The following is a 27,678-nucleotide window of genomic DNA, read 5'->3' on the forward strand; positions in this document are numbered from 1 at the left end:
TCTGCCCTCAAAGGGTGACCCTTAATTTTGAAACAGTGACCCCTGGTTCTGGACTGACCTCCAAGAGGAAACATCTTTTGCACATCCACCTTGTCAAGATCATTCAGGATCTTAGACACTTCAAGAAAGTCACCCCTCACTCTTCTAAACTCCATTGGCAATAATGTCGGCCTGTTCCGACCTATTCTCATAAGAGAACCTGCTCGTTCCAACCTGCTGAAATCTAGTAAACATGCTAGGAACTACCAGCAATACACTTATTTAAGGAAGAAGGTAAGGAGACCAAAATCGCACATAGTAGAGCTCTTTGGGAGGGTTTAGTCTAGTTTGGCAGGGGGATGGGAACCAAAGCTACAGATTAGAGCATGGATCAGTACTTGGAGCTACAATGTTGTGGCCATTACGGAGACTTGGATAAAACAGGGGCAGGAGTGGTTGTTGGATGTTCCAGGGTATAGATGTTTCAAAAGAAATAGGGAGGGAGATAAAAGGGGGTGGGGGAGTGGTATTGCTAATCAGGGATGGGATCACAGCTGCAGAAAGGGAAGTCATCGAGGAGGGTTTCTCCACTGAGTCAGTATGGGTGGAAGTCAGAAACAGGAAAGGAGCAGTCACTCTATTGTTTTCTATAGACCCCCCAAATAGCAACAGAGACGCTGAGGAACAGATTGGGCGGCAGATTTTGGAAAGGTGCAGAAGTAATAGGGTTGTTGTCTTGGGTGACTTCAACTTCCCTAATATAGAGGTTCCAGTCTAAGTGCAAATAGTTTGCGTGGAGCAGATTTTGTCAGGTTTGTCCAGGAAGGATTTCTGACTCAACACGTAGACAGACCCACTAGAGGGGAGGCCATATTGGATTTGGTGCTTGGCAACGAACCATGTCATGTGTCAGATCTCTCTGTGGGATAGTATTTCGGTGACAGTGATCACAACTCCCTGACCTTTACTATAGTCATGGAGGGGGACAGGAGCAGACGGTATGGGAAAGTATTTAATTGGTGGAGGGGGAATTACAATGCTATTAGACAAGAACTGCGGAGCATAAATTGGGATCAGAGGTTCTCAGGGAAATGCACGACAGAAATGTGGAGGTTGTTTAGGGAGCAGTTGCTACGAGTACTGGATAGGTTTGTCCCACTGAGGCAGGGAAGGGATGGTAAGGTGGAGGAACCTTGGATGACAAGACATGTGGAACATCTGGTCAAGAGGAAGAAGGAAGCTTACTTAAGATTGAGGAAGCAAGGATCGGACAGGGTTCTAGAGGTCTACAAGGTAGCCAGGAAGGAACTGACGAATGGACTGAGGAGAGCTAGATGAGGGTATGAGAAAACCTTGGCGGGTAGGATCAAGGAAAGCCCCAAGGCTTTCTCTACTTATGTGAGGAACAAGAGGACGGGCAGAGTGAGGGTAGGGCCAATCAGGGATAGTGGAGGGAACTTGTGCGCGGAGTCAGAGGAGGGAGGGAAGGTCCTTAATGAATACTTTGCTTCAGTATTCACCAGTGAGAGGGACCTTGTCGTTTGTGAGGACAGCATGAAACAGGCAGATATGCTCGAACAGGTTGATGTTCGGAAGGAGGATGTGCTAGAAATTTTGAAAAACATGAGGATAGATAAGTCCCCTGGGCCAGACAGGATATACCCAAGGTTGCTAGGGGAAGCGAGGGAAGAGATTGTTGCCCCTTTGGCAATGACCTTTGTGTCCTCACTGTCTACTGGAGTATACCAGAAGATTGAAGGGTGGCAAATGTTATTCCCTTGTTCAAGGAAGGGAATAGGGATAATCCTAGCAATTACAGACCAGTCAGACTTACTTCTGTGGTGGGCAAATTATTGGAGAGAATTCTAAGAGACAGTATTTATGATTATTTGGACAAGCAGTTTGATTAGAAATAGTCAGCATGGCTTTGTGAGGAGCAGGTCATGCCTCACAAGCCTTATTGAATTCTTTGAGGATGTGACAAAACACATTGATGAAGGCAGAGCAGTGGATGTGGTGTTTATGGATTTTAGCAAGGCATTTAATAAGGTTCCCCATTCAGGCTCATTCAGAAAGTAAGGAGGCATGGGATTCAGGGAAATTTGGCTGTCTGGATACAAAACTGGCTGTTCAATAGAAGACAGAGGGTGGTAGTAGATGGAAAGTATTCAGCCTGGAGCTCGGTGACCAATGGTGTTCCGCAGGGATCTGTTTTGGAACCTCTGCTCTTTGTGATCTTTATAAATGACTTGGATGTGGAAGTGGAAGGGTGGGTTAGTAAGTTTGCCAATAACACAAAGGTTGGTGGAGTTGTGGACAGCGTGGAGGGCTGCTGTAGGCTGCAACGGGACATTGACAGGATGCAGAGCTGGGCAAAGAAGTGGCAGATGGAATTCAACCCAGAAAAGTGTAAAGTGTAAAGTGATTTATTTTGGAAGGTTGAAATTGAATGCAGAATACAGGGTTAATGGCAGGATTCTTGGCAGTGTGGGGAACAGAGGGATCTTGGGGTCCACGTCCATAGATCCCTCAAAGTTGCTACCCAGGTCGATAGGGTTGTAAAGAAGGTGTATGGTGTGTTGGCTTTCATTGGCGGGGAATTGAGTTTAAGAGCTGCTAGGTTATGCTGCAGCTCTATAAAACCCTGGTTAGACTACACTTGGAATATTGTGTGGAGTTCTGGTCACCTTATTGTAGGAAGGATGTGGAAGCTTTAGAGAAGGTGCAGAGGAGATTTACCAGGATGCTGCCTGGACTGGAGGGCAGGTCTTATGAGGAAAGGTTGAGGGAGCTAGGGCTTTTCTCATTGGAGCAAAGAAGGATGAGTGGTGACTTGATAGAGGTGTACAAGATGATGAGAGGCATAGGTATAGTGGATAGTCAGAGACTTTTTCCCAGGGAGGAAAGACTATTACGAGGGGGCATAATTTTAAGGTGATTGGAGGAAAGTATAGGGGAGATGTCAGAGGTAGGTTCTTCACACAGAGGGTGGTGGGCGTGTGAAATGTGCTGCCAGCAGTGGTAGTGGAGTCAGATACTTTAGAGACTTTTAAGCGACTCTTGGATAGGCACATGGAGGATAGTAAAATGTAGAGTATGCAGGGTAGTTTGATCTTTGTAGGGCCTATACTGTGCTGTACTGCTCTATGTTCCATGTTCTGTGTTCTAGTACTTGAGTTATGGTCTCGCCAATGCCCTGTATAACTGAGATCCTGATAGATCGATGGATTATGAGTTACCTGCATGCTAAGTTTTTGTGACTCATACCTGTAAAGAGACATCCATCAACTTGGTCTACTGTATCCGCTGCTCCCGGTGTGGCCTCCTGTACATCGGGTGAGAGCAAGCATAGACTTGGAGACTATTTCGTAGAGCATCTGCACTCTGTACGCGACGACCACAACACCTTCTATTCACCAACCATTTTTAACTCCCCCTCCCACTCCCTGGGTGACATGCCCTCCTGGGCCTCCTCTAGTGTCACAATGACAGTACCTGCAAACTGGAGGAGCAACACCTCATACACCGAGCCTACAGCACAATGGTCTAAACATGGAATTCACCACCCCCGGCCTCATCCAATGACCAACGCTCCTTGTCATCCCCACCTCCTGGACCTGACATTTTCTCTCCCACCTCTGTCCATCTTCTCTCCCACCTATCCGCCCCACCCATCCAACTGACCAATCCCCACCACCGCCTACCTGCACTCGCCTATCACCATCCCACCTACCTTCCTCAGCCCCACCCCTCCTCTCTATTTATTTCAGATCTCCCTTCCCCCTTCCCCATTTCTGAAGAAGGGTCCTGACCCGAAACGTCAGCTTTCCTGCTCTTCTGATGCTGCCTGGACTGCTGTGTTCCTCCAGCTCCACAACGTACTTAAGATAATCTTGTTCACTCTTTTACATAATCAGTATTTTTCTCAATCAAGAGGGAGTAAACTTCAACAGCTTTCTTTAAAAGTTTATTCTGCAGTAATAAGGGCCAATTTGGACTGGCCGTATGAACGGGTGTGCTACCTGCTCGAAGGAGATAAGTAAGGATTCCACCTCAACCTCCTCAAACCCGAGAACTGAATGAGCAAATTCAGCAGCCTCTGTCCTCAAGTTGGAACTTATTGTCTTGCAGGGACAGAGCAAATTTCCTATCCTTCAGCTCGAGCAGCCTTAATTCACATTCCCTTTCCTCCTGTTTTTCCTGAAACTCTCTTTCTTCTCTCCTTGCTTTCTCCCCGTTGGCTTTCCCCTCTTTTTCACTTTCCTTTTCCTCCCTCTCCTTCTCTTTCCTTCCCTTTTTCTTGAAATTCTAATTTCTGATGCTTCAATTTTAATCTTTCCCTTGTTTTCTCTGTGTTAAAGCCAAAACAGAATGCAGATGCTGGAATCCAAGGTAGACAAACAGGAGGGTGGAAGAACACAGCAGGCCAGGCAGCATCTGGAGGAAAGGAGCAGTCAATGTTTCAGGTATTACCCTTCTTCAGGGCGGGATGTGGGGTAGGGGGAGCAGCAGATAAGGGGTGGGGGGGGTGGGGAAGGGTTGGAGGCAAAATGCTGGTGATAGGTGGACACCGGTAGTAGGTACGACCTGGTTGGTGGATGGGAGGGATGAATCCGGTTGGTGGCTGGAAGCACTGAGAGCGAGCAAGTTGTTCACCTGCAATGCCGGGGTGACGACTGGATGGTTTTTGGACCGGGATTCATACAGCACACATGCACTGAACCCAGACCAAGACACATGCATTCCTCAATCCATAAGCACTTCAGCTTGCTAACACACTGACACGTATACATGCACATTCAAGGGTAAAACTCACTTTTAATTCATGTCCCTCTGTATTCTTGGAAGTGGAAAATGCAAACATGCCTCTCACTCATATTGCTGTCTTTTCACCCATCATATTCACAGACTGAGATATTAACAGTTTATAGTACATTTCTCCCTTTGAAGCATCTCTAACACATTCAGGTGCGACATTCTAGGGTTCCTCTCCAGACAGTCAGTAATTTTACATCTACAGTAATCTTTATACTATTCACCCTCATATTTCGAAAACACTTTTTGGTTAGAAGTCCAACATGGCCATAGGTGATCACAGTCTGTGGTCCATGAAACTGACAATATTCATCTTTCAACATCTGACTTTTAAACCTGAGAGTTTGATGAACTAAAAAATGTACTTAAAAAGGACACTGCTGAACTAAAATAGTCGCTCTAATAATTTCATAAGCCCAGGCAACCCACATGAAATGCACAAAACCAGCTGACTCAATTTCCATTTCTCATCAACAGGCTCTGAAACTCAATAAGATGTTAAGAAAGCCACATCTCTTTTTTACTCATTCTTGTACAATCGCTTCATCTTGTGGAGATGAAAGATTACCTGTACAGTATTTAGTTTGAAAAAGATAATGGAGCTAGTCTTCGAATATACAATTAAACCATATTTCAGTAGTTTGCTTTGACCACAAAGCAATGGGACAAAACAAACTGACTAATAACAGCACAAATATAGAAAACTCCTCTCTCTCCCCTTTCTAAACCTCACTAGTTGAAGAAAAGTAGCTTGGCACAACAATGATTTATTCAGAACTCCAGGGGCATCTGCAGCTTCCCATAACGGAAAAGACACGACAGAAACCAAACAGTTGGACTCAGATGTCATCGTTCTCATAACTGAAAGAATGTAAACACCCCTAAAATGTAACTGCCTTCACCTTTCAGCTGAAGCAGATACCCTTCAGCCTGCCTTCTTTGTCAACCGTGCTTTATGTATGTTTGTGCTCATCTTTTATTTTTCTCAGGGAATAAAACTCGACTCTCACTCAAGAAACCTTAGAAATGTTTCTCCTTCATTTTTGATCTGGTTAACAAAGTTCAATTACTCTCTGATAGCTAGAAAAGAAACGGACTTCGATCTGAACAAACTTATTTACTTAGAAGATGGTGAATTTTTGGAATTCGCTACCCCATAAGGCTGTGAAAGCTCGGTCATCAAACAAGTACAAGACAGAGACTGACAGATTTCTATTTACTAATGCTTTAAAGGGATGTGGGAATAGCATGGGGAATATGGACTGTTTTTTAATCATTTGTGGGATCTGGGGGCGGCTGCTAGGCCAGTATCTGTTGCTCATTCCTAGGTCAAGGTGACGGGGATCTGCCTGAACTTGAACTGAAGTCTATTTAGTCTCAGTAGACTCACAATGTCGTGAGGGACGGACTTCCAGAATTTTGACTCAGTAACACTGAAACTGGTCCATTTTCAAGTTAAGATGGTGAATGCCTTGGAGGGGAGCTTGCAGCTGGTGTTATTCCCATGCATTTGCGGTTATTACCCTTCTAGGTGTTAGTGGCTGTAAGGTGAAGGATCAATACCTATCTGGAATCTTGGAAGTGTCTTGAGTGGCTGAATGGCTTATGCCTGTTCCCATGTTCTGAAAATATAGAACAGTGCATGCTGGGGACTCACCTCTGCATGAAAGGCCTTGATTGCTGCTGATGAGTTGTTTGCAGATGCTGCAGGTTTTTGGCTTTTTGAAAGTCTTATTCTTGAAAGTATGTGAACTGGAAACTAACTCTTCAGGCTGAAACAACAAACATCAAACAGCCTTTTTACAACACACATTTGAAAGTGGAGTTTTACTTCATAATGTTTTAAAACAATTTTTTTTTATTAAAAATGTATTGCAGGTCAACATTAAAATATTGTCAATGTAGCTGAGTGGTACAAGTTTAAGCGCTAACCATAGCAGAAGCCTCAAGTAACAGGAATATCAAACAGAAAGAAACTGGAAATATGGAAATTCTATTTTTATCTCATACAAGACCCTCATTTAAACTTACTCATTTAACTGATGTTTATAAGAGTACCTTCAACGAAGAAAGACATTCCAAAGTCACAGAAGCATGAGGAAAAATGGATGCCCAGCCAAAGATGCAGCAAAGAAGGCTGGTAAAACCTAGGTCAAGAAAGTTTGGTTCTAAAGAAAATATCAACATGCGACTGGGTGAAGCAGCACAGAATTTTGAGGGGGAATTCCAGAGACAGACCTAGAAAGCTCAGTCAGCAGTAAGGTAAGAGATACACAGGTCAGTCAGTATTGGAGAGGAGTTATAGTGATAGACCATGGTGTAAGAAAGAGGGAAGTTTGAAGTCATGTTGAGATTTAAACACAATAATCAGAATTTTGATTTTCAGGCATTACAGGATCAAAGGTAATTTGGTTAGTGTTGTTCCTTCAGAGGAGAAAGCCAAGAATAGATTATTGGATTATTCTAAGGGTAATAATTGAGAGAAGGAAGATAATACATTGAAGACACCCTGGTTATGGCTGTATAGTTTAAAGTGAGCTAGGCAAAAGTGGTTCTATGAATATAGATCCAGTTACGATAGAACAATGGCTAACCATAATCAAGAATTGGTAAAAGTTCAAGAAGACAGCACATTACAGTCAGAATCAGAAAACGTCCCTCATGACATTTCCACCAAAAGGATTAAAATGGTACTTGCAGATAAGTTAAGCATGGATCCAAAAAACGGACATATGCTCAGAAACTTTGGGTGGAAAAGGGAGTTTGAAGACTTAAGTGTAGTTAGCGAGAGCCAAGCATTTTTTAAGGGCAATGAGGGAACCAACAGTTTTTCTACAGAATGGGACAATGTTCAAGGAGAGCGCAATGTCTGCTAAAACTGGGGCTAGGATGAGAACTTGAACAATAATCAGGTCAAAGCTTGGAAAGGGTACAGAGAGATGAGTCGAGATGTGCGAGTTTATCACTAGAATAAGAAAAGTAAGTTTAGTTTAATGGGTTAGAGAATTGTCAAAAATCAGTGCATGGATTTTTTTTAATATCTTGAAAATAAAACAATCCACAAGCTTGTTAGACATTTTGGCACAAGACCTGAAGAGCAACGGTTTTAAAATGAAGTACTATAGGGAGATTATCTGTTGGGACCAGGTATTCAAGATTTAAAACAGCTTTGTGCCAGGTAAATGATTTGGTCAGAAATGCATTTGGAATTTTGACAATGTGAGACAAATTGTTCGTTAATCCATGCATTAGTCCCTAGATATTGTGTCTTTGATCATGGATCATGACAGCTTTGTTTTCTGGCATTCTTAAACTGTCTACCAACTGTGAGGTTCTGTTGAGTTTGGCTCCAGTAATAGTGCTGAAATCTTAAGGTTGAGCCTGACTCCTTCAACCTACAAAACTACTGAGGGGGGGGAAGTTGCGGTCCTTGAAAAACGAGGACATCTGAGATTGATGGGAGTGGAATGCCTCATCCTGGGAGCAGATGCGACGGAGGCGAAGGAATTGGGAATAGGGGATGGCATTTTTGCAGGAAGGTGGGTGAGAGGAGTTCATCAGTTCATCCACTTCACCAACACCCTCCACCCCAACCTTAAGTTCACCTGGTCCATCTCTAATACCTCTCTCTCCTTCCTGGACCTCTCTGTCTCCATCTCCGGCAACCACCTAGAAACCGATATCCATTTCAAGCCCACCGACTCCCACACCTACCTAGAATACACCTCCTCCCACCCACCTTCCTGCAAAAATGCCATCCCCTATTCCCAATTCCTTCGCCTCCACCGCATCTGCTCCCAGGATGAGGCATTCCACTCCCGTACATCTCAGATGTCCTCATATTTCCAAGGACTGCAACTTCCCCACCTCAGTGGGCGAGAACGCCCTCGACCGGTGTCTCCCGCATTTCCCGCAATTCATCCCTCACACCCCCTCCCACAATAACAACCAAAACAGAATCCCCCTCATCCTCACTTACCACCCCACCAACCTCCGGATCCAACGCATCATCCTCTGGCACTTCCGTCATCTGCAATCCGACCCCACCACCAAAGACATTTTTCCCTCCTCACCCTTATCTGCCTTCTGGTGGGACCACTTTCTCCGTGACTCCCTTGTCCGCTCCAGAGTCCCCTCCAGCCCCACCTCACCCAGCACTTTTCCCTGCAACCGCAGGAAGTGCTACACCTGCCCCTACACCTCCCCCCTCACCCCGATCCCAGGCCCCAAAACGACTTTCCACATCAAGCAGATGTTCACCTGCACATCTGCTAATGTGGTATACTGCATCCGCTGTTCCCGTTGTGGCCTCCTCTACATCGGGGAAACCAAGCGGAGGCTTGGGGACCGCTTTGCAGAACGCCTACGCTCGGTTCGCACTAAACAACTGCACCTCCCAGTCGCGAACTATTTCAACTCCCCCTCCCATTCCGCAGACAACATGTCCATCCTGGGCCTCCTGCAGTGCCACAACGATGCTATCCGAAGGTTGCAGGAACAGCAACTCATATTCCGCTTGGGAACTCTGCAGCCCACTGGTATCAATGTGGACTTCACAAGCTTCAAAATCTCCCCTCCCCCTACCGCATCCCAAAACCAGCCCAGCTCATCCCTGCCTCCCTAACCTGTCCTTCCTCCCACCTCAAGCCCCACCCTGATCTCCTACCTACTAACCTCATCCCGCCCCCTTGACCTGTCCGTCCTCCCTGGACTGACCTATCTCCTCCCTAACTCCCCACCTACACTCACCTTTACTGGCTCCATCCCCGCCTCTTTGACCAGTCTGTCTCCTCTCCACCTATCTTCTCCTCTATCCATCTTCTATCTGCCTCCCCCCCTCCCTATTTATTTCAGAACCCCCTTCCCCTCCCCCATTTCTGAAGAAGGGTCTAGGCCCGAAACGTCAGCCTTCCTGCTCCTCTGATGCTGCTTGGCCTGCTGTGTTCATCCAGCCCTGCACCTTGTTATCTCTAAAAAGTACTGTGCTAATATTCAAAAAGCACTGCGACCACTTAGGAAACTCCCATTTACCCATTTTAACTGGTGGAAAAAAGCCTAAACTCCAACAATAGCAAACAAACGACATTTACACACCCAACACAACCATCAGTGGTACTATCGTTTAGCAGCACAAAATTATCAGTGGGCATTCTGAAGATATTAAATTATTCGTCTCACAGTCATACCGCACAGAAACAGACCTTTCGGTCCAACTCATTCATGCTGACCAACATCCCAGTCTTATCTAGTCCCATTTGCCAGCATTTGGTCCATATCCCTCTAAACCCTTCCTATTCATGTACCCAGCCGGATGCCTTTTAAATGTTCTAACCGTACTAGTCTCCACTACTACTTCTGGCACCTCATTCCATACATGCACTACCCTCTGTGTCTACCACTCGATTGAAACCCTTCATAATTTTAACATCTCGCCCAATGTTTGTCTTCAGAACTGAACATGCTACTCCAGTTGAGGCCTAAGCAGCCTTTTCATAAATGTTGCTTTTGTATTCTACATTTCTATTACTAAAGCTAAGGAATCCATATGCATTTTTTTAAAAACCAAGTATGAGAAATGGACGAAATACAAATTGAGCCAAGTTTTAATGTACATTATCGTCAAAGAAGCTGTCAGTCATTACCCCTTGTTTGAAGAATGGTCACAATCTAATGGCATGGGTGAGTAGTGGCACTCTTACAATAGTAACACAACAGGTTTATGGAAGTGAGGTGGCAGTGGGAAGAAGGGCTTCAGGAGTAAGCAATGCCACAAATGTAGGGGCTGCAGAAGAAGAGCAAAGATAATCTCTGCTTTAGCTCACTTACCCACTGTGTTTTCTCCCTCCAGTGTTACCACAAAAATAGAAACAATTTTGTTTTTCCTCCTTTGAATCCTTCCCCACTTCTGAATTTCTGTCATTGAGCTTTTTTCTGTCCTTTCCTGTCTCGAGTGTCCAACCTCAGCACTGCCAAGAGGCTTTAAATTGTCCTGCTTGTAATCATAGTTTATTGCTATATGTCCTGAACTCATTAATCCAGGAGACAACTGGCTTCATCTCACTTTTGCCCTGATATTCTGTGTCTCTGAATATTCAAAGCAGCACAGCCTCTCCTTCCTCTCAGCAAGAAATATCAATAGGAAGTGGACATCTGGTCCAAAATTTCAAGGATTATGAAAACCACAGCTCATTTGAAGGTGGCAAGTCATCTGGATTCTCTTTTTCCCAACTGCTGGGAAAGTGACTGGTGTGCAGCAATTTCCCACACTGATATAGCTTAGATCAGGAGCTTGGTGCTTTAGAATGATGATACAGCATGTTTAAGACTTAACTTCCATTATGGTTTATGGTTCCCACAATTACATTAAAGCATTCCACAAAATCAACACCAAGTAAGAAGAGACATTAATGTGTCAACTTACAGTGAAAATTAAGGCACAATTAAAGATGACAGAAATGCCAAGAATTTTGATTTATTAATTTTGATTTATCTATCTATTTAGGACAATTGACATGACTGAATTTTTCATGCTGATACTTAAGTGAATAAATGAAATAATGGGTGGCCCTTGGAGGTCCATACAACCTCAGGTTTAATTCCAGAGTTGTATTGATTTAGTTGATCTCAGTTAAATCTATTGCCAATGGCATTAACTTGTTACAGTGTCCCTGGAAGATATTGGAGTGTATTTTTTCTTTCCTGATTCCAATCTCCCCGGGAACAAACATGCAGATAGCAAAAGGAGAACAGCATTTAGCCTGAGGATCAATTGTCCAATGAATACTTAATGTCAATGAACACTTGAAGGAAAATATTTAGCTGAATTTGTCAGGCACCAACTTTGATAGAGGCAAAATAAGGAGAAGAAACTGCGGAAATATTTCTTCACCACCTCCCAACGTATTCAAGCCATGCTAGATTATTTTTCGCCTATGGTGACAATGTGCTACAAAAGTGAAAGAAAGTGCAAAGATGACAAGGAATTTCAACTGCACGTTCTTGGAAAACTAAAGCAAAATCTACAAACTGGCATTTAAGCTGAGCAGAAAAACGTTTTAGAATACAAAGATATATGAGTGAAAATATACAAACTAATTACAAACTTAAAATTGAAGGTGCAAATACCGCTAAAAATCTGTAAATTGAGATTATAAAGCACATTATTCTGCACTAAAGATTAAGTTAATGCTCCTTTCAAATGTTTATACATTTCTGATGTAAATAAAATGTTATTACATTAGAATGTATGATTCTTTGGAGTTAATGAAGAAACAGATTTGCTCTGATGAGTGCTATGTGCATGCAGATCCATAGATGAGAGAACAATTATATTTTACAGTAGTCCCCATCCTTTTTGTTGCAAAGTTAAGTGACAAAGCCAAGTCTGTTCTTTGTTATTCACATTCCAGCTCTTTACAGGGTAATTTAAAATGGCTGCTATTACAAAACAGCTTACTTTGTTCACTACCACATTGCCTCATTGCACATATTCCCATGTATTATCAGACAGAATGGCTGGAATTCCAAAACCGTTTAGAGTTTTCAAAATCCACAGGATTTTGTTACATAAAACAAAGTTCAAATTTGCAGCAGCATAAATCTAGAGACTAGATTCTGGGCCAATATCTCTTGTGCTTAGGGAGGGTTAACTCAAATAGTATGGACCCCCTAATCAGGCACTGCATCGATACATAACACAGAAGACCCTAGTAGCACAAGTATTTATTTTTGAGAAGATTTAAAAATTTTTCTGAGCTGTGTGTGTTTCTTAAAGTGAAAGCATGTTTACGAGTTTTACCTGGAGTTGATGCATACAGTTTTCTTTGATCCTACAACAGCATTTGTATAATGCCTTCGTGGCCAAAAATCAGTCAATACAATATCCTTCCAATCAATCAAGAGATGTGCCTAATTGAATGCTTTGAAATCAAAATGCTTTTTATTGTAGTACACAAAAATAGCACAAGTGTTTCAAGAATAAAGTTGCTCCATGTCTTCCTTAGTTCCAGTTGGAACATTCAAATCAATAGAACAAAGAATTACAGTCATCCACTTAAAGCAAGCCATTAGTTTGAGGTAATGCTAATAATAATTCTCCAGTTCATTATTACAAGGCTAAAAATGATTTTGAAGACACTATTAAAATAGTAAAATGAAATTCAAAACAAACATAATAAGTATTTATACAGCACGGTCTAATTTCAGGACTAGTATTTTAAAAAGCAGCAAAGTATAAGATTTAAATTGTCGTAAGGAATGGTTCCATTTTAAACTTTTCACATACATGCCATGCATCCAGTGTATGCGTAAAATACAAGCTTTCAAATGAAAAAACAGATAAAACGGATGTAATTGCTGGGATAATGTGTGTTGAGATGACTTAGAATATCGCTTCTATCAAAATCTTTGGAATGCTACACATATCAAAAATGCTTTCCAAATAAACTAAATAAAATCCATTAAACTAAAAGTAACATTCGGTGCTGCTTGATATCCATGCACATCTGAAAGACAGAAGATACTGGAAATACTCAGTTGATCTGACAGCACCTGTGTAGACAGAAACAGAGTTAATGCTTTGAGTACAATATAACTGATTATTTTTCTCTCCATTGAACTACCATACCTATTAAATATTTCCAGCACTTGTTTTTTTTTATTTTTAAATAAAATCCACATTTGAGTAGGTTTTTCACCTGAATCTCATACAATCAACACAAACCTAATATCATACCAACTCGGTATGCTTTTTAAAATACTATGCAATGTAAAAGATTTGTGAATACTTTCTAGAACAACTGTTTGAGTGTCTACATTTTCTTTTCACACAATCAATTTAATAATACCCTCTTTCCAACATGTTAAACCATTCTCCGACTGATCCAACAAGAAGTACACAATGCAAAGTATTCATACGTTATGTCTGCTGTTCGGCAACTTATAATTATAGCAAAACTGGTTGGAAAGAAGCTTTGGCTTCTCAGCTCGAAATATCACTGTTCAGACGTGAATATTACTTTTAGCTGCTTTTCTAAGTTGACTTACCAACAAAGGCTGCAATCCCAAAGATGCCATTTTCAAAATACCATACAGTCCAGTGTTGATAAATTGTAGTATATAAAAATGTTAGGATCGCCCCGTCTGTTTTAGCTTCAAATATTAGTTACTTCTGTTCTTTGTGCTATATAATCATTGAAATAGCCAATGTAACAATCCAAGAACAGAAGCCATAAAAAGAGGCTTTATAATGATTTCTACAGTACAGACTCTCTTTTTAGTTTTTGTTAAGGAGATGCCCTATCATGACCTTCACATATGTGAATTGCAAAGAAGGTTCAATCAAGTGAAGACTGAAAGAGTTCTTTATGATGGGGAAGGTATTAGTAAATCTCCTCCTGTCAGACAAAGTAAAATTTACAGTACTTAAGCTTTCAGAAATTTTATTTTTATGTAGCTGTGACTGGTCCAGATAGCTTTGAGTGCAGTTAAAAAGTTCTTTAAACAAAATATATATACTTGAAAAAAAATCTTATTTGTGGTAAATAAAACAGTTTCTGTCTTTTCACAATGTGCAATTAGGGTACAGGATTCCTAATATTGCCTGCATTTTAGATTCCTTTTATAATTCTTACCACATACATCAAATGAAGTTAAAACAAGTATCAATAAACAATGAAAAATATCTGAGTCCATAATATTTTCTCTAAACTTCAACACCAAACCACGACATTAGTCATGTATATAATTAATCCCTCACATCTTTCTAGACACGACAGGAGAGACCGACTTGCCAAAATCTGTGGTTATAGCTACAGCTTCAATGGCAGCGCTGTGCTGCACCTAAGTATCACAGTGAGTTTCTATATGGAGTGGTTGAATAGGATTGTCTGCCCACACATCACAGTTAGTGCATGGTTGTCAATCTGTGCTATAACATTGAGGAGAAGGCCTGATCAACATTTCCCTGCACTGATCAGTCAGTCATGTATACATCCCCAGCAAACTGATGGAAGCTCAAGTTGTCTGCACCCTTCACCCAAGTCACAAATGAAAAAAAATGCCAAAGAATTCCATGTTAGTTTAGTGGATAAATACATTGTGTGATACTAAAGATTCAAGATTCCTAGGTCAATCAGTAAGCAGATTTCAGGCAGGACAATAACTGGAGGTTTTCAAATACTGTCAGTGCTTCTGGGCTAGACTAGCAAGAAACAAACAGCCAAAGTTTCCATCCACTGTGCGCTCTGAAAATCATCTGTGTCTACATATCTATTGGCTCTGGACTCCCCAGTCATCAGGAACATCCTTGCTGTGTTTATCCTGTCTAATAAACAGGTTCAGGGTGCACTTTAGGATAAAAGTTGGGGGGAAACTACAGACCTTAGTTGCTCTCCTCCAATAAATCATACTTCCTCCGACTTCTTTTTTTATCATTGCAATCCTGACTCCTTTAACTTCCATTATATCTGTCCTTAATTGTCAATCTCTCACTTCAATCCCAATCTGTTGCTGCTTGAATGATCCATTTAGCTTCTGAATTCCTGCTCCTGTTTAACTCATTAATCACCAACAACCTCCTCCCAGCTCCAGACTTCGATCTCTCCAATCCCAACAAACTCAATCTATCCATTCCCCTCCTCCTCGTATCCTAATGTCTCACCATCTTTAGAATGCTTTGGCTGCTTCCAAAATTGAATGCAATGAAAAGAGAAATCAATTTTTTTTTATTCATTAACGGGATGAGGGTGTCGCTGACCAGGCAACACTTACTGCCCATCCCTAATTGCCCAGAGGGCAGATCAGTCTCAACCACATTGCTGTGGGTCTGGAGTCATATGTAGGCCAGACCAGGTAAGGATGGCAGTTTCCTTAGTGAACCAGGTGGGTGTTTCCTGACAATCAGCAGTGGATTCACAGTCATCAGTAAATTCTTAATTCCAGATATTTATTGAGTTCAAATTCCACCATCTGCTGTGGCAGGATTTGATCCCAGGTCCCCAGAATGTTATCCAGGTCTCTGGATTAACAGTCCAGCGATAATACCACTAGGCCAATGCCTCCCCCGAGTGAGAAATATACGATCTGGATTTTCCTGCAGAAATGGTGGCATACTACCAGCATTCATTGTCATTACCCCTCTGAGAGAGAGAACAAATTCTGGAGTCTGCATACGTGCAGTGAAACAGGGAAATCCAGAAACGACTGTTAATAATTCATTATTTCAAAAGCACTGTTCAATCTCCACCCAAATTATAATCAATGGCTATCAGTGAACCAAGAGGGCTTCTACTTTTCTGCTAGGAGTCACTTCAGAAACCTTTGAAAAGGTTACAACTTGTAGAATGAAATGTAACTGGGTTTTTTTTCAATTTGGCATGCCACGTTCATAATTGCTAATAAACAGCCTCATTAAACTTGAAAGTCTAATCTTATATTTGTGGAATGAAAACTTTCTCCAAGTTAACAAATTCTTTAATTTTTTTTGATATTTGGATTCTAACTTAATCCTATGCTCATTTTCCAATCCTTTACTTGGCTTTCTAAAATTTGAAGTAAAAGTGGATGGATTAAATGATTTATCCTTGCTGGTTTACTGTTTGTGTGAAAATGTCTGTGTTTACCTTGTTTGACAACAGCTCTAATACTGGACACCTGCAGATCCCATTTAACTTGGTACCAGATTCAAAGGAATGTCAGGCAAGGGGAAATCAACATCACAGAGATGACTAAATCTTTGAGGGGTCAGTTCTCAGCAAGGTCAGCAGAAAATGCTATCCACTTCTCCCTCGATTGCAAAATCCAGGCCCTGGCCTGTCAGCTGTTTCCTCTCTCTTTCTTTCTCTCTCACACACACACACAATCATTAATAATTCTATTTCCATGCCAGATGTAATCAACTAGTATTTAATTTTCCTGGCCATTAAACGCAGGTGAGATAATGCTGGCCTCAAAATTCAAGCAGTGTCTTTTTAAAATCGAGCTGACATTAGCACGAGACACGTAAATAGTCTCTTCCTCTTTATTGGCCAAGACATCTTTCTATCAAACAAAATAATGTTTAACTTTGTCAAATGGGGAAAGAAAGCTATAAAATATTGGCAAATGCAATCAAATCACTTGTGTCACAAATTTTCATATATGTGCCCCACAGGCCAAATGATAGTGAAATTTAAAATGCATTAAAACATACAATGCAATCGCAACACTGTGCACAAATGCAGTCTACATGTCAAAGCCTCAACCAACCAAAGTCCACTTGCCAATCAATTAGCATTCTCCTCTAATACAGTATAAATGTCGGTTTTCCTCTTGAATTGGCATTCTTGTGATCTGTCCTGACGAGTGCCAAATTAAAAGCTCCAACAAAGAGTGTCTTCGTTCAGCAATACTCACTTTGTGCATTCCAAAATGGCTATTTGTAACGTTGTGGTTAAGTGAAGTCAGTAGTAACCAAGAAGACTGAAGTAATAATCCAATGGAATGAGATCAAACCCACCCCCTGACATTACACTAGCTGGAGAATTTAAGTTCAGATAAAAGAATAGAAATCTGAAATAAGAAGCTAATAATAAGTAATGATGACTTTATAATTAACAGACTGCTATTAAAACACATCTGGTTCACTCATGACCTTTAGAGGTTCAAGTTTGTCATTTTCTAGTTTACTTGCCTATGTGACTCTAAGCCTACAGCAGATCTATGCTTGACTTGGAGAAAGAGCCTAGCAACACTATTCACCAGGCTGCCCATGTCCTGAAGGACACATCTGCTAGACTGGACTTGCAACAGGTGAAGAGGGAATCAAATCAACAAAAATCCTGCTCTCTTGTCCTCAGCAGATGCATCTCCCCATGATGGCAACTGCTAGAAATGACCACTAAACAGTCCTAACCACTAAGGATACCCTCCATCATACTGTGTGGGACGATGCCATCAACAGAATAAATGACGTAGATTCAGAAATAGATCCTGCAGCTCAAAACTGTGCATTCATTAGGTGCTGTGGAGTATCAGCAGCAGCAGCAGAGCCATACTCCTCCATAACTTGAGGCCTCACAGTGTAGCATATCCCTCACTTAATCATTATGCCAAAGAATCCATCTTTGTTCAACAAGAAGTACAGAAGAACATGTCAAAATAGCACTAGTCATACAATAAGTCGCTGTTTTAAGCTGTTCCACTTAAAATGTCAGTCAGCGAATGGGTATCTGTGTTTAGCATCAGGAGTTTTGTTTCAACATTGTTTTATGGGTGTAATGTAGAGTCATGAGTTAAGTCAGCAGCCTTTTGGAGCAGCTTCAATCCTCCCAATCAATATGAAGTCTTCTCCTCACTCTGCCTGCACGTTACCTTCAGAACCCTGCAATTTGTCTGTGGTGTTGCTCCGAAGTTGCTCAATTATGAAGCCTCACTTACAACTTGGATACAGAGGAAGCGAATGCAAAGCAGTGACTGGGTAGTGAGAGGTTTATTGAAATGGGTGTTCAGGGAACAGGATGCATGGAAGTGGAAGGTTCAGCAAGCTTGACGGGCAGTAACAGGAAGGATGGAGTGTGGTGAGGCCAGTAAGCCAAGGGCTACGTACAAAGTACACAGTTCTTTTATATTTTTGAAGTTAAAAGTTTAAAAATTTCTTTGTTTACAAATGTGAGAACTTAGCAATGAAAAATTTTTCATCCTACAGGGTATAATGTTTGAATGTTTAGCATTCTGACGAGAATCATAGAAACCCTGAAGTGCAGAAAGAGGCCAATCAGCCCATTGAGTCTGCACCGACCCTCCAAAAAGCATCCCACCCATCTCCCACCCTATCCCCGTAACCTCGCATTCACCCTAGCCCGCAAATCCCCAACAGTACAGGGCAATTTAGCGTGGCCAATCCACCGAACCTACACATTTTTGGACTGTGGGAGGAAACTGGAACACCCAGAGGAAACCCATGCAGACAAAGGGAGGACTTGCAAACCCCACACAGGCAGACAGTCACCCAAGGCTAGAATTGAACTGGACTCCTTGGGGCTGTGAGGGAGCAGTGCTAACCACGGTGCCGCCCTAGGTCCTGTTGAATCTAACTTTAACATTGGCTGTGACGGGAAAATCTGATTTGCCTACTGTTCTTGCATTTAATTTTGCCACTTTTCAGGAACACAACTATTATGTCCTCGTAGTCTTACCAGACCATAGGGGTGCTTTCTCTTTAGAGTGAGACGACTGGTGGTGACTTTACCTGAGGACCATCATACCTCAGGCGAGGAGAGCTGAAGAAGATGAGTCTTTCATGGTAACCTCAGCTAAACAAAGACTATTCTATCCAAAAACGAGGTACTAATCTGGTGAAACTACAAAACAGGACCATATCCATGTTAAACACCAGCAGCAGCATTCTATCAACATAACAAAATGATCTCACAACCTACAGACCTGACCCATTTATATTTCTGCAGACCTGACACATTCAATGATGAATGTGGTAGGGAATAAAGCAAATGGAAGGAAGAGGTTCCAGAAACACCTTCAGCCTCATTGAGGAGAAGCCCAACAAAAAGCTAAAGTCTTTGCAACCTTTTCATCCAGAAATGGTAAGTGAATAATCCATTTTTGTCTGCTCCTAAGGGATATATCATGATAAAAAAACAGCCTTTAGTCAATCTTATTTGGCGCATGTATCAAGAAATTCATAAAAGATCCTCAGACAGCACCTTCCAAATCCATGACAGCTTCCATCTGGAAGGACATGGGCAGCAAATATATGGGAACACCAAAACCTGCAAGTTCCCCTCCAAGCCACTCATCATCCTGACTTGGAAATATATCACCATTCCTTCAGTGTCGCTAGGTCTAAATCCTGGAATTCCCTCCCTAAGGGGGCTGTGGATCAACCTACAGCAGGTGGACTGCAGCAGTTCAAGGAGGCAGCTCACCGCCACCTTCTCAAGCGCAACTAGGGACAGGCAATAAATGCTGGTGAGCCAGCGACGGTCATGTTCCATGGGTGAATTTTTTTTAAATGGCTGTGCGTACTTAAAGCGGCAAAACCTATGAGGCCCAACAGTATCCCGATTGCAGCAGTGAAAACTTGCACTCTGGAATCAGCTGTCCATTAGGCCTAACTGTTCTGGCACAGATAGAGCACTGACATCTGCCTAGCAAAGTGTAAAAATTATTCATGTATAGCCTGTCTGCCAGAAGCTGGACAAATCCAACCTGGCTGATATCTGCCCCATCTGTTTACTTCCAAACATCAGAAAAGTCATGCAAAGCGTTCTTGACAGTGCTGTCCAACTTACAAATAACATGCTCACAGATGCTTGGTTTCTTGATCATCCAGAGCAAAACAACTGCTGAATTGGTAACCTATCCACCACCTCAAAAATTCACCATTTCCTCCAGAATTGGTGCAACATGGTTGAAATGTGCCCTATATACAAGGCTCCTTTAACAGCATCTCCCAAACCTTTAAGACAAGGGCAACAGACACTTGAAGAATTTTTTCAGGCAATGATGTTCCAATTTGATTTGGAAAAACATTGTTGTTCCTTCACTATTGCTGTGGACCCCACTCCTAACAACACCAGAAAGACTGCAACACTTTAAAATGGTAGTTCACCAACAACTACTAGGAGATCATTAGGGATAAGCAAAAAAAACTGGCCACACTCATGATGTCCATATCCCATAAGTAAGCAAAGTAGACTTCAGAAAATTCTCTTATCTGAGAGCAGACATTTACAAGCAAAACAAATCCATGATTTGATTCATTTACTCCATATATCAGTTATTTACTAGTTATGTAACAGAGTCCAATGTTCCATAATCTACATCTGATGACAATACCTTTCAAAGCCTATTGCAACATTGATCATTTTTTGTTTGGGGGAAAGAACATTCCAAAATTGTTTCCACGAGTTATCATGCATTTCATACAGTTTATGTTCCATACAGTAAACGTGAATATCAGTATCACCTTGCTGTCTGCATACCACTAGATTACTAGGGCCAGCAACTCTCAGACAAACCCAATTTATGCACATGGCAGGAAACTGCAGATAGTCAGCTGTTCAAAGATACATTTCTGGAAAGCTGCCTGTATTACAAAGACATATATCTGGAGGCTTATAAATATTAATCAACCAGTGAAGGGGCTGAAGTTTGTGCTTTTAAAAACTGAAAGAGCAAACAACTCATTTCATATAAAATGTTTAAATTCTCACGACAAACTCAACCCTAGTTTTTCAGTGACCAAAACCCAAAACTTTCAAATCAAAGTTTAATCCTGGGAGCATCAATGGTTTAGTTCCATGGTAAATATAAAATAACTAATGGATATATACAGTGTATAATGTCATAAAATAACTCAACATTAGATCATCAATGTTACAACATAAATGACAGAGAATCAGTAAGAATTCTTTATTGTTGCCTAGATGTTCCTTCTCTCTCTCCTTAAATAATGAAATCATAACTCAATTTTGCAGTCTGAAGAAAGCATTTTGGAATAGAAAATCTTTCAAAAAATTATGATATAATACATAGCAATTTCTTCACATTTACTGCTCCTGTTTGCAGTAGAAAATGTGTGATTCTGGAGATTTTCTACATTAAGCACTAATTTTCCTCATTACTGTTGCTGTAGTTGCATTGCGTCCATTCCCCTTGCTCTTGCATTTTTTTTTGAACTGATGGGATGGGGGCAAGAATGGGCATTTAGGGGAGGGGATGGAGAAGGGTAGTCTGCTTGGGCTTCGAGCAAGAAATGGTGTGGAATGCCTTTCAGAGATCCTTTTTCCTATTCAGAATACTCCCTGCAGCCATGCTCCAGCAGGAACACATTCAACATAAAAGAAGCCAATATTCAAAAACAACAGCTGTTTGTGATGGACAGTTTTGAGAATCTGGTCGAGCTCTCCCTCTCAGCATTCCAAGGGAAATGGGAAACCTCATGACTTCTTCAGTAGACAGTAGACTACATAATTGCTATGCAGAAAATGATGTATAACAGGAAAAATACCAACAGATTTTGGAACCAATGTGCATCTGAAGCATTATATTCTAGAATTCCTTCCCTAAAACAATACACCTTCCTCCCAGCTCATGAAATCTTCACTGAAACTTCTCTCAAAACTCCCATTGAGTAGTGTGCTTCTTGCTATATTTGATGTTTTGTAATGTTTTTGGGGAGACGACAACCTAGTGGTATAGTCACGAGACTGTTAATCCAGAGACCCAAGTAACGTTCTGGCGACCTGGGTTCAAATCCTGCCATAGCAGATGGTGGAATTTGAATTCAATGAAAATCTGGAATTAAGAGTCCATTGATGACCATGAATCTCTTGTCAATTGTCAGAAGAACCCATCCGCTTCACTAGTGTCCAACAGGAAAAAGAACTGCCATCATTACCTGGTCTGACCTACATTTGGCTCCAGACCCACAGCAATGTAGTTGATTCTCAACTGCTCTGTGGGCAATTAGGGATGGGCAATAAATGCTGGCCTAGCCAACCTTCCCTCATCAAATGAATGAATGAGAAAACGTACCTTGAAATGTCTTTATACATTAAAAGAAACATGATGATACAAATGTGAAGGTTATAATTTTTTTGTGCTGGAACTGTCTCCTTAAATTTAGAAAGAATGAAGCAGTATGGTGACCTGTTCCGAGAAGAAATTTGGGGGACCTTGGTGTTAAAAGGTTAAAAATGTGGACTCAGGTTATTTTACTTGAAAGGAAATGCATGATATTTACATCTATAAACAATAACTAGAACAGCTAAGTTGATGATGCACAGATTGTTAGCTTCCAAGTCCGAGCAAGGTATTAGGAATGTCAGGTCTTATAATCGGTTGCAGATTAAATTACCTGTGTAATTTGAGGATGCAATGAAGAAAGGTCTATCTGAATACAAGACTTGTGTTGCCTTGGAGTTAGGCTTTGAGAGGGGAAAGAGTCAACGTCTTGACTTGGAAATATATCACTGTTCCTTTGATGTCGCTGGTTCAAAATCCTGGAATTCTCTACCAAATGGCACTGTGGATCCACTTGCAACAAAAGGACTGCAACAGTTCAAGAAGGCAGCTCACCACCCCATTCTCAATTAGGGATGGGCAATAAATGCTAGCCCAGCACATGATGCCCAAATCCCATGAATTAATTTTAAAAAAGGTTACAAGAGACCACTGAATGACTAGGCTGCAAGTTTTCTTAACAAAAATCACAACCTCACAGACATTAGTCTGCAAGAATCTAAGAGAGAGGTCAAGAGAGACAGCAGAAAGATAAAGGGAGTTAGTCTCTATTGTTCATTACACAGGCAGATGGGCACATGCGCTCAGATTTGACAGGCCAGGATCAGAGTTTAAAATCAGGTTGAATGATTAATCCAGTTTTGGCCAAAGGGAAGAAACTCCAATTCATGCCCTACCAAGAAACACAGTTCTAGGATGAGGAGTTACCAAGAAAGGAAGAAAGTCAGTAGCCAAATTGGTTCCCAGAAAATGAAGTTTCCACTTAAGTAACAGAGGAAAATATAACCATGGTGGGAGAATTTCAGTTCTTTTAAAAGTTAACAGGAAATTTTTTGATAGTTTGGAATGTAAATTACCTATTGAAGTGTTTAGTCAATTGTTTTTAATTCTTTTGTTCAGTAAAAGTCTTAAACTTGAAATATTGTTGTGTGGTCATTTCAATCAGTCGTTGGAAGTTTGATTTTCTTTTTAAAAAAACGTTATTGGTCCCTATTGGAATCAAAACATTCACTGCAAGCAGGTGTTGCAATATGTCTACTGGCAGCTTGAATTCTTAGCGATGAAATTATTTGTCCCAGATTTTAAAACTATATTTTAACTTAAGTTTAAAAAAAACCTTATTTCTTACAAGACAGCAGAAGAATAATGAAAATATCTTCCATTATAAATTTTTAGACTTGTTATATTTTGTTATTTTACTGCCAAAACTGCATTGCCATTAGAGAATAGTCCTCCTTTTCAGCATTGGGTGTGTCTGCATTATTAAGAAGCCTGGCTTTTATCTTTTCGAAGAAGCAAAACTTAAACATTTAAGTTTTGAAGTTCTTGATGCTAGGCACCAGCCATATTTAATCTTCTGTATGATTACATACACATGAAACGTAATAAACAATGATCGTTCTTACAATTTAATGGTATAAAGTTGCCATAGTCTTATTAGATCATAGGGCTGCTCTCTTATGAGAGAGAGAGATAACTGGTGGCAGTTTAACCTGAGGGTCACCACACCTCATGCAAAGGAAGAGTTTGGGAAGGAGAGTCCTTCATGATAATCTCGGCCAGTGCAGGATTTGAACCCATGCTGCTGACGTCACTCTGCATAGCAAATCAGTCATTCGGCCAACAGAACTGACCAACCCCACTGTATAACTACATAGTTACTCATGCTAACTTAAACTGCAACATATTGCAATTCAAAATCCCATTCAGAGTCACAGTGAAGGGAAAGGTCAGAACTACGTTACACTGCATAAGGTTTTGGTAACCCAGTATCTAAATACTGTCAAGTTAAAAGTATTTATTTCACCAAAAGTTTGCGACATGTGCTTATTTTGAAGCATAAAACCTTCCTTCAATTCTAACTTCATAACATTCATTGTTTCCTGGCTCTGGGATTAATTGCATATTAATGGGTTGTTGATTGTATTCAACAACTTTTATTTATACAACATTTTAATGTAACGGAACATTCCAAGGAATTTCAGAGGGCCATTTCCGGAACAAAGTACGACACTGAGATTTGGGGCGGGGTGGTGGGAAGCTATGGAAGGATTTGAAATCAAGCATGAGAATTGTGGAAGCCATGTACATTATCAAGCAGAGGGATGACAGGTGAACAGGACTTGCTGCAAGCTAAGGCATGGGTAGCAGAAATCTGGATGCTCTCAAGTGTATGCAGCATAGAATGCAGGAGACCAGCCAGAAGTGCACTGAAATACTTGGGTCCTGAAGTAGTAAAGGCATGACTGAGGGTTTCAATAGAAGGCAAGTTGAAATAAAAGCCATGTCAGACAATGTCACAGAGGTGGATTTAGACAGCCTTAGGGATAGCATGAATCAAAGGTTAGAAGTGCATCAAATGTAACACTGAGTTTGCAAATTAATGTAGTAAACCCCAGGCTGTTGCCAGGGAAAGGGATGGAATGAATGCAAAATACCGCAGATGCTGAAAATCCAACACAGAGAATGCTGGTGAAATTAAGAAACTTGAACTAGCTCTCAAGAAGTCATACCAGACTCAAAATGTGAACTCTGCTTCTCTCAGCACAGATGTTGCCAGACTTGGTGAGTTTCCCCAGCATTCTGTGCATTTCATTGTGAAAGGGATGGAATCGGTGGCGAGGGAATGGAATTCTAAGCAGAGAGTGAAAATAATGCCTTCAGCCTTCTGAGCATTCAAATGGAGGAAATTCATGCTCATGCAGTAATGGATGTAGGATAAAACAGTCTGGTAATCTAACAACAGTGATGGATTAGAATGAGATACTGGTAAAATCAGGGTGGGTATTGCCAGCAAACATGTGAAAACTAGTACTGTGTCCTCGGATGATGTCACTGAGGAGCAGCATTTGGATGAGGAACTGATGCAGTGCAACGACAGGTCCACAGGTCTTAGGCATACCAGAGGGATTCAGCTGGTGGGCATTAACTGGGGATTCACTTGTGATTATCCAGCCAATTGAAACTGGGATCGTTGGGTTTGGAGGCACACATTTGTAATGTCTGTTTCTGTAAATAAAGTCAAATGCGCGTGCAAAGGCTAAGATCTCTTAATATCCTTCTCTGTCTGACTAGCAAGGATTGAATGCCCTGTTCCTTTCCTCATTCCCCCATCACAACTTGCATACAACATTTCCAAAACTCTAATCAATATTAATGCTCTTTACAGAAAGGTAACCAGCTAAAATTGGTACAGTGGGAAGGGGCTGGGATGGGTGCAGTAACCTGTCAGAGGCAGAAATGCAACAATCCACCTTTCCCCGGGTATTGACTTCATCAACCACAACGCACAGTAACAGACAAACATTTCAAACATTTCCTTTTCATTTACCTGGAAAGTAATAATTAATGATTATAGTAACAATGTGTATTGTGATGTAACAATGACATCCGGAGTCTTGCATAAGAGTATGTGAAGAGAGATGGAATAGTTTGTACAAGAGAGAAGTGTACATACCTAATAGTGTAGATGTAAAATAGTATAAATAAAAAAGGTCTGAAGAAACATAACAGAGTTAGACCCAAGCAAACTACTGGTAGAGGGAAACTGTTACAACCTCGTCAGGCTGCAAGTTAACTAAGGCAGATCCAAATGAAGCTAAACCGTAAACCATTGCAACTTCTTCAGTTCATTTCGATGACCTTCCAAGTTAGGGATTCAAGTGAGGAAGTGATTTCTGCAAGCCGTCTGAGATCTGTGTGAACAAAGCTAGCAACTGTCTGTTTCTTTGCTCAGGTTGTAATAGCATTAATGAATAATTAAATCTGATGACACATGAAGTGTCTGTTAGAATATTTAATTCAATGTCAAATCAAGCACTGCAAGTTTATTTAAAGCTTCAACAATTACAATCTTATAAAAGTTAATAGTCAGTGCCAGGGTAACCAAAAGAAATACTAATCAGTCATCAAAATGGATACTAAAACCGAAATGGACAAGTCCAATTTCTATTAAGTGTTTAGCCCATTTCTGTCAATGCAACTGGAAATTCAAAAGTGTGATGCCATTTTCGTTGCACCTTATAACAAAACAGCACATAACTGTTGTCACTGTATTCAACTGTGATTCTGTGCTGACCTGAAGTTTCTGACTGGTTTGTACTCATTAACAGTGAGCACTAGTCAAGGTCAATGCTTTCACTTCATAAACATTTTGAAAACTTCCCCAATCCGCATCATCCAATAATTTTAAAATAAGAAAAAAAGTCTTCTGATTTAGCTGATAATTTGTAATGTTCTAGCTAGATACTCTATTTTTGCCTACAACTCATTGGATGAGACTCAATCCATGATCATAAAATTGCTCTCTCTTAGCTCCCTTTTTGTGACTTTCATCTCCAGCTTTCACAAGAAGAGTCAATCTTAAATTCTTTACAGATTTGCTTTAGCTCTAATATTCCAGTTAACCCCCGGAAGCGCTTAGTAAATTTATTTTCATAGCTTCTTTAATCCCGCATATTTATGCATCACGCGAGTGTGGCACCAAATGGGCAATTCATTGATTAAATACCAATTTATTGATAAAACAAATCTGAACTACTACTACTAGTATCAACCTCCTAATCTTCTCATTTCTTCTTCATGACCTCTTTTGTTAATGATGCATTCCAGTTCTCTGAAAGAAAATTTCTTCATCACCAAAAACCTCTTCTGGAGCACCACTTCCCTAATGAGCTCTACAATGGCAATAATGAGACCTCATAGCTCCCCCTTGGTGTACCAACCTCCAACATTACACCAAGTGCTTCCACCCTAAGCTTCATCTCCATCCCTCGCTGGATCCTGTGGGATCTTAAGGGATGGCCCTTAAATCCTGCAACAGTCACATCAAGAAAAAGCCAAATTAATTGATCAAGTTGGCTCATCTGACATTTCTTTATCTTTATATTATTGTTTTAAATGTAATTCATTCAATCCGTCAGACACAGCTATCTGACCAACAAATCTTCTCTTCCCCAATAGATACAAACACACAAACTATGAGCAAAAGTAGACCATTCAGCCCCCTCAATCCTGCTCCACTGTTAAATAAGATCATAGATAACCTGTTTGCTTCTCAAATTCCACATTTCCATTTACCCCCAATCACCTTCGATTCCCGAGCAAGAATTGATCAACTTGCCTTAAAAATATTCAATGACA

The 27,678-nt window shown here is 41.0% G+C and overlaps 1 protein-coding gene across 1 annotated transcript in view; it reads right to left on the reverse strand.

Annotated features, from left to right (window-relative positions):
- Nucleotides 1–27,678, reverse strand: part of LOC109927512 (tensin-3) — a 381,339-nt gene that overhangs the window by 226,315 nt on the left and 127,346 nt on the right. The window contains exon 2 of the mRNA XM_048608151.1: nucleotides 6,452–6,566. Coding sequence (XP_048464108.1) covers nucleotides 6,452–6,566 — 115 coding nt within the window. The remainder of the gene's footprint in view (nucleotides 1–6,451; nucleotides 6,567–27,678) is intronic.

Source organism: Rhincodon typus, chromosome 2 (genome assembly GCF_021869965.1).
Source record: "Rhincodon typus isolate 14 chromosome 2, sRhiTyp1.1, whole genome shotgun sequence".
Classification (NCBI taxonomy): domain Eukaryota; kingdom Metazoa; phylum Chordata; class Chondrichthyes; order Orectolobiformes; family Rhincodontidae; genus Rhincodon; species Rhincodon typus.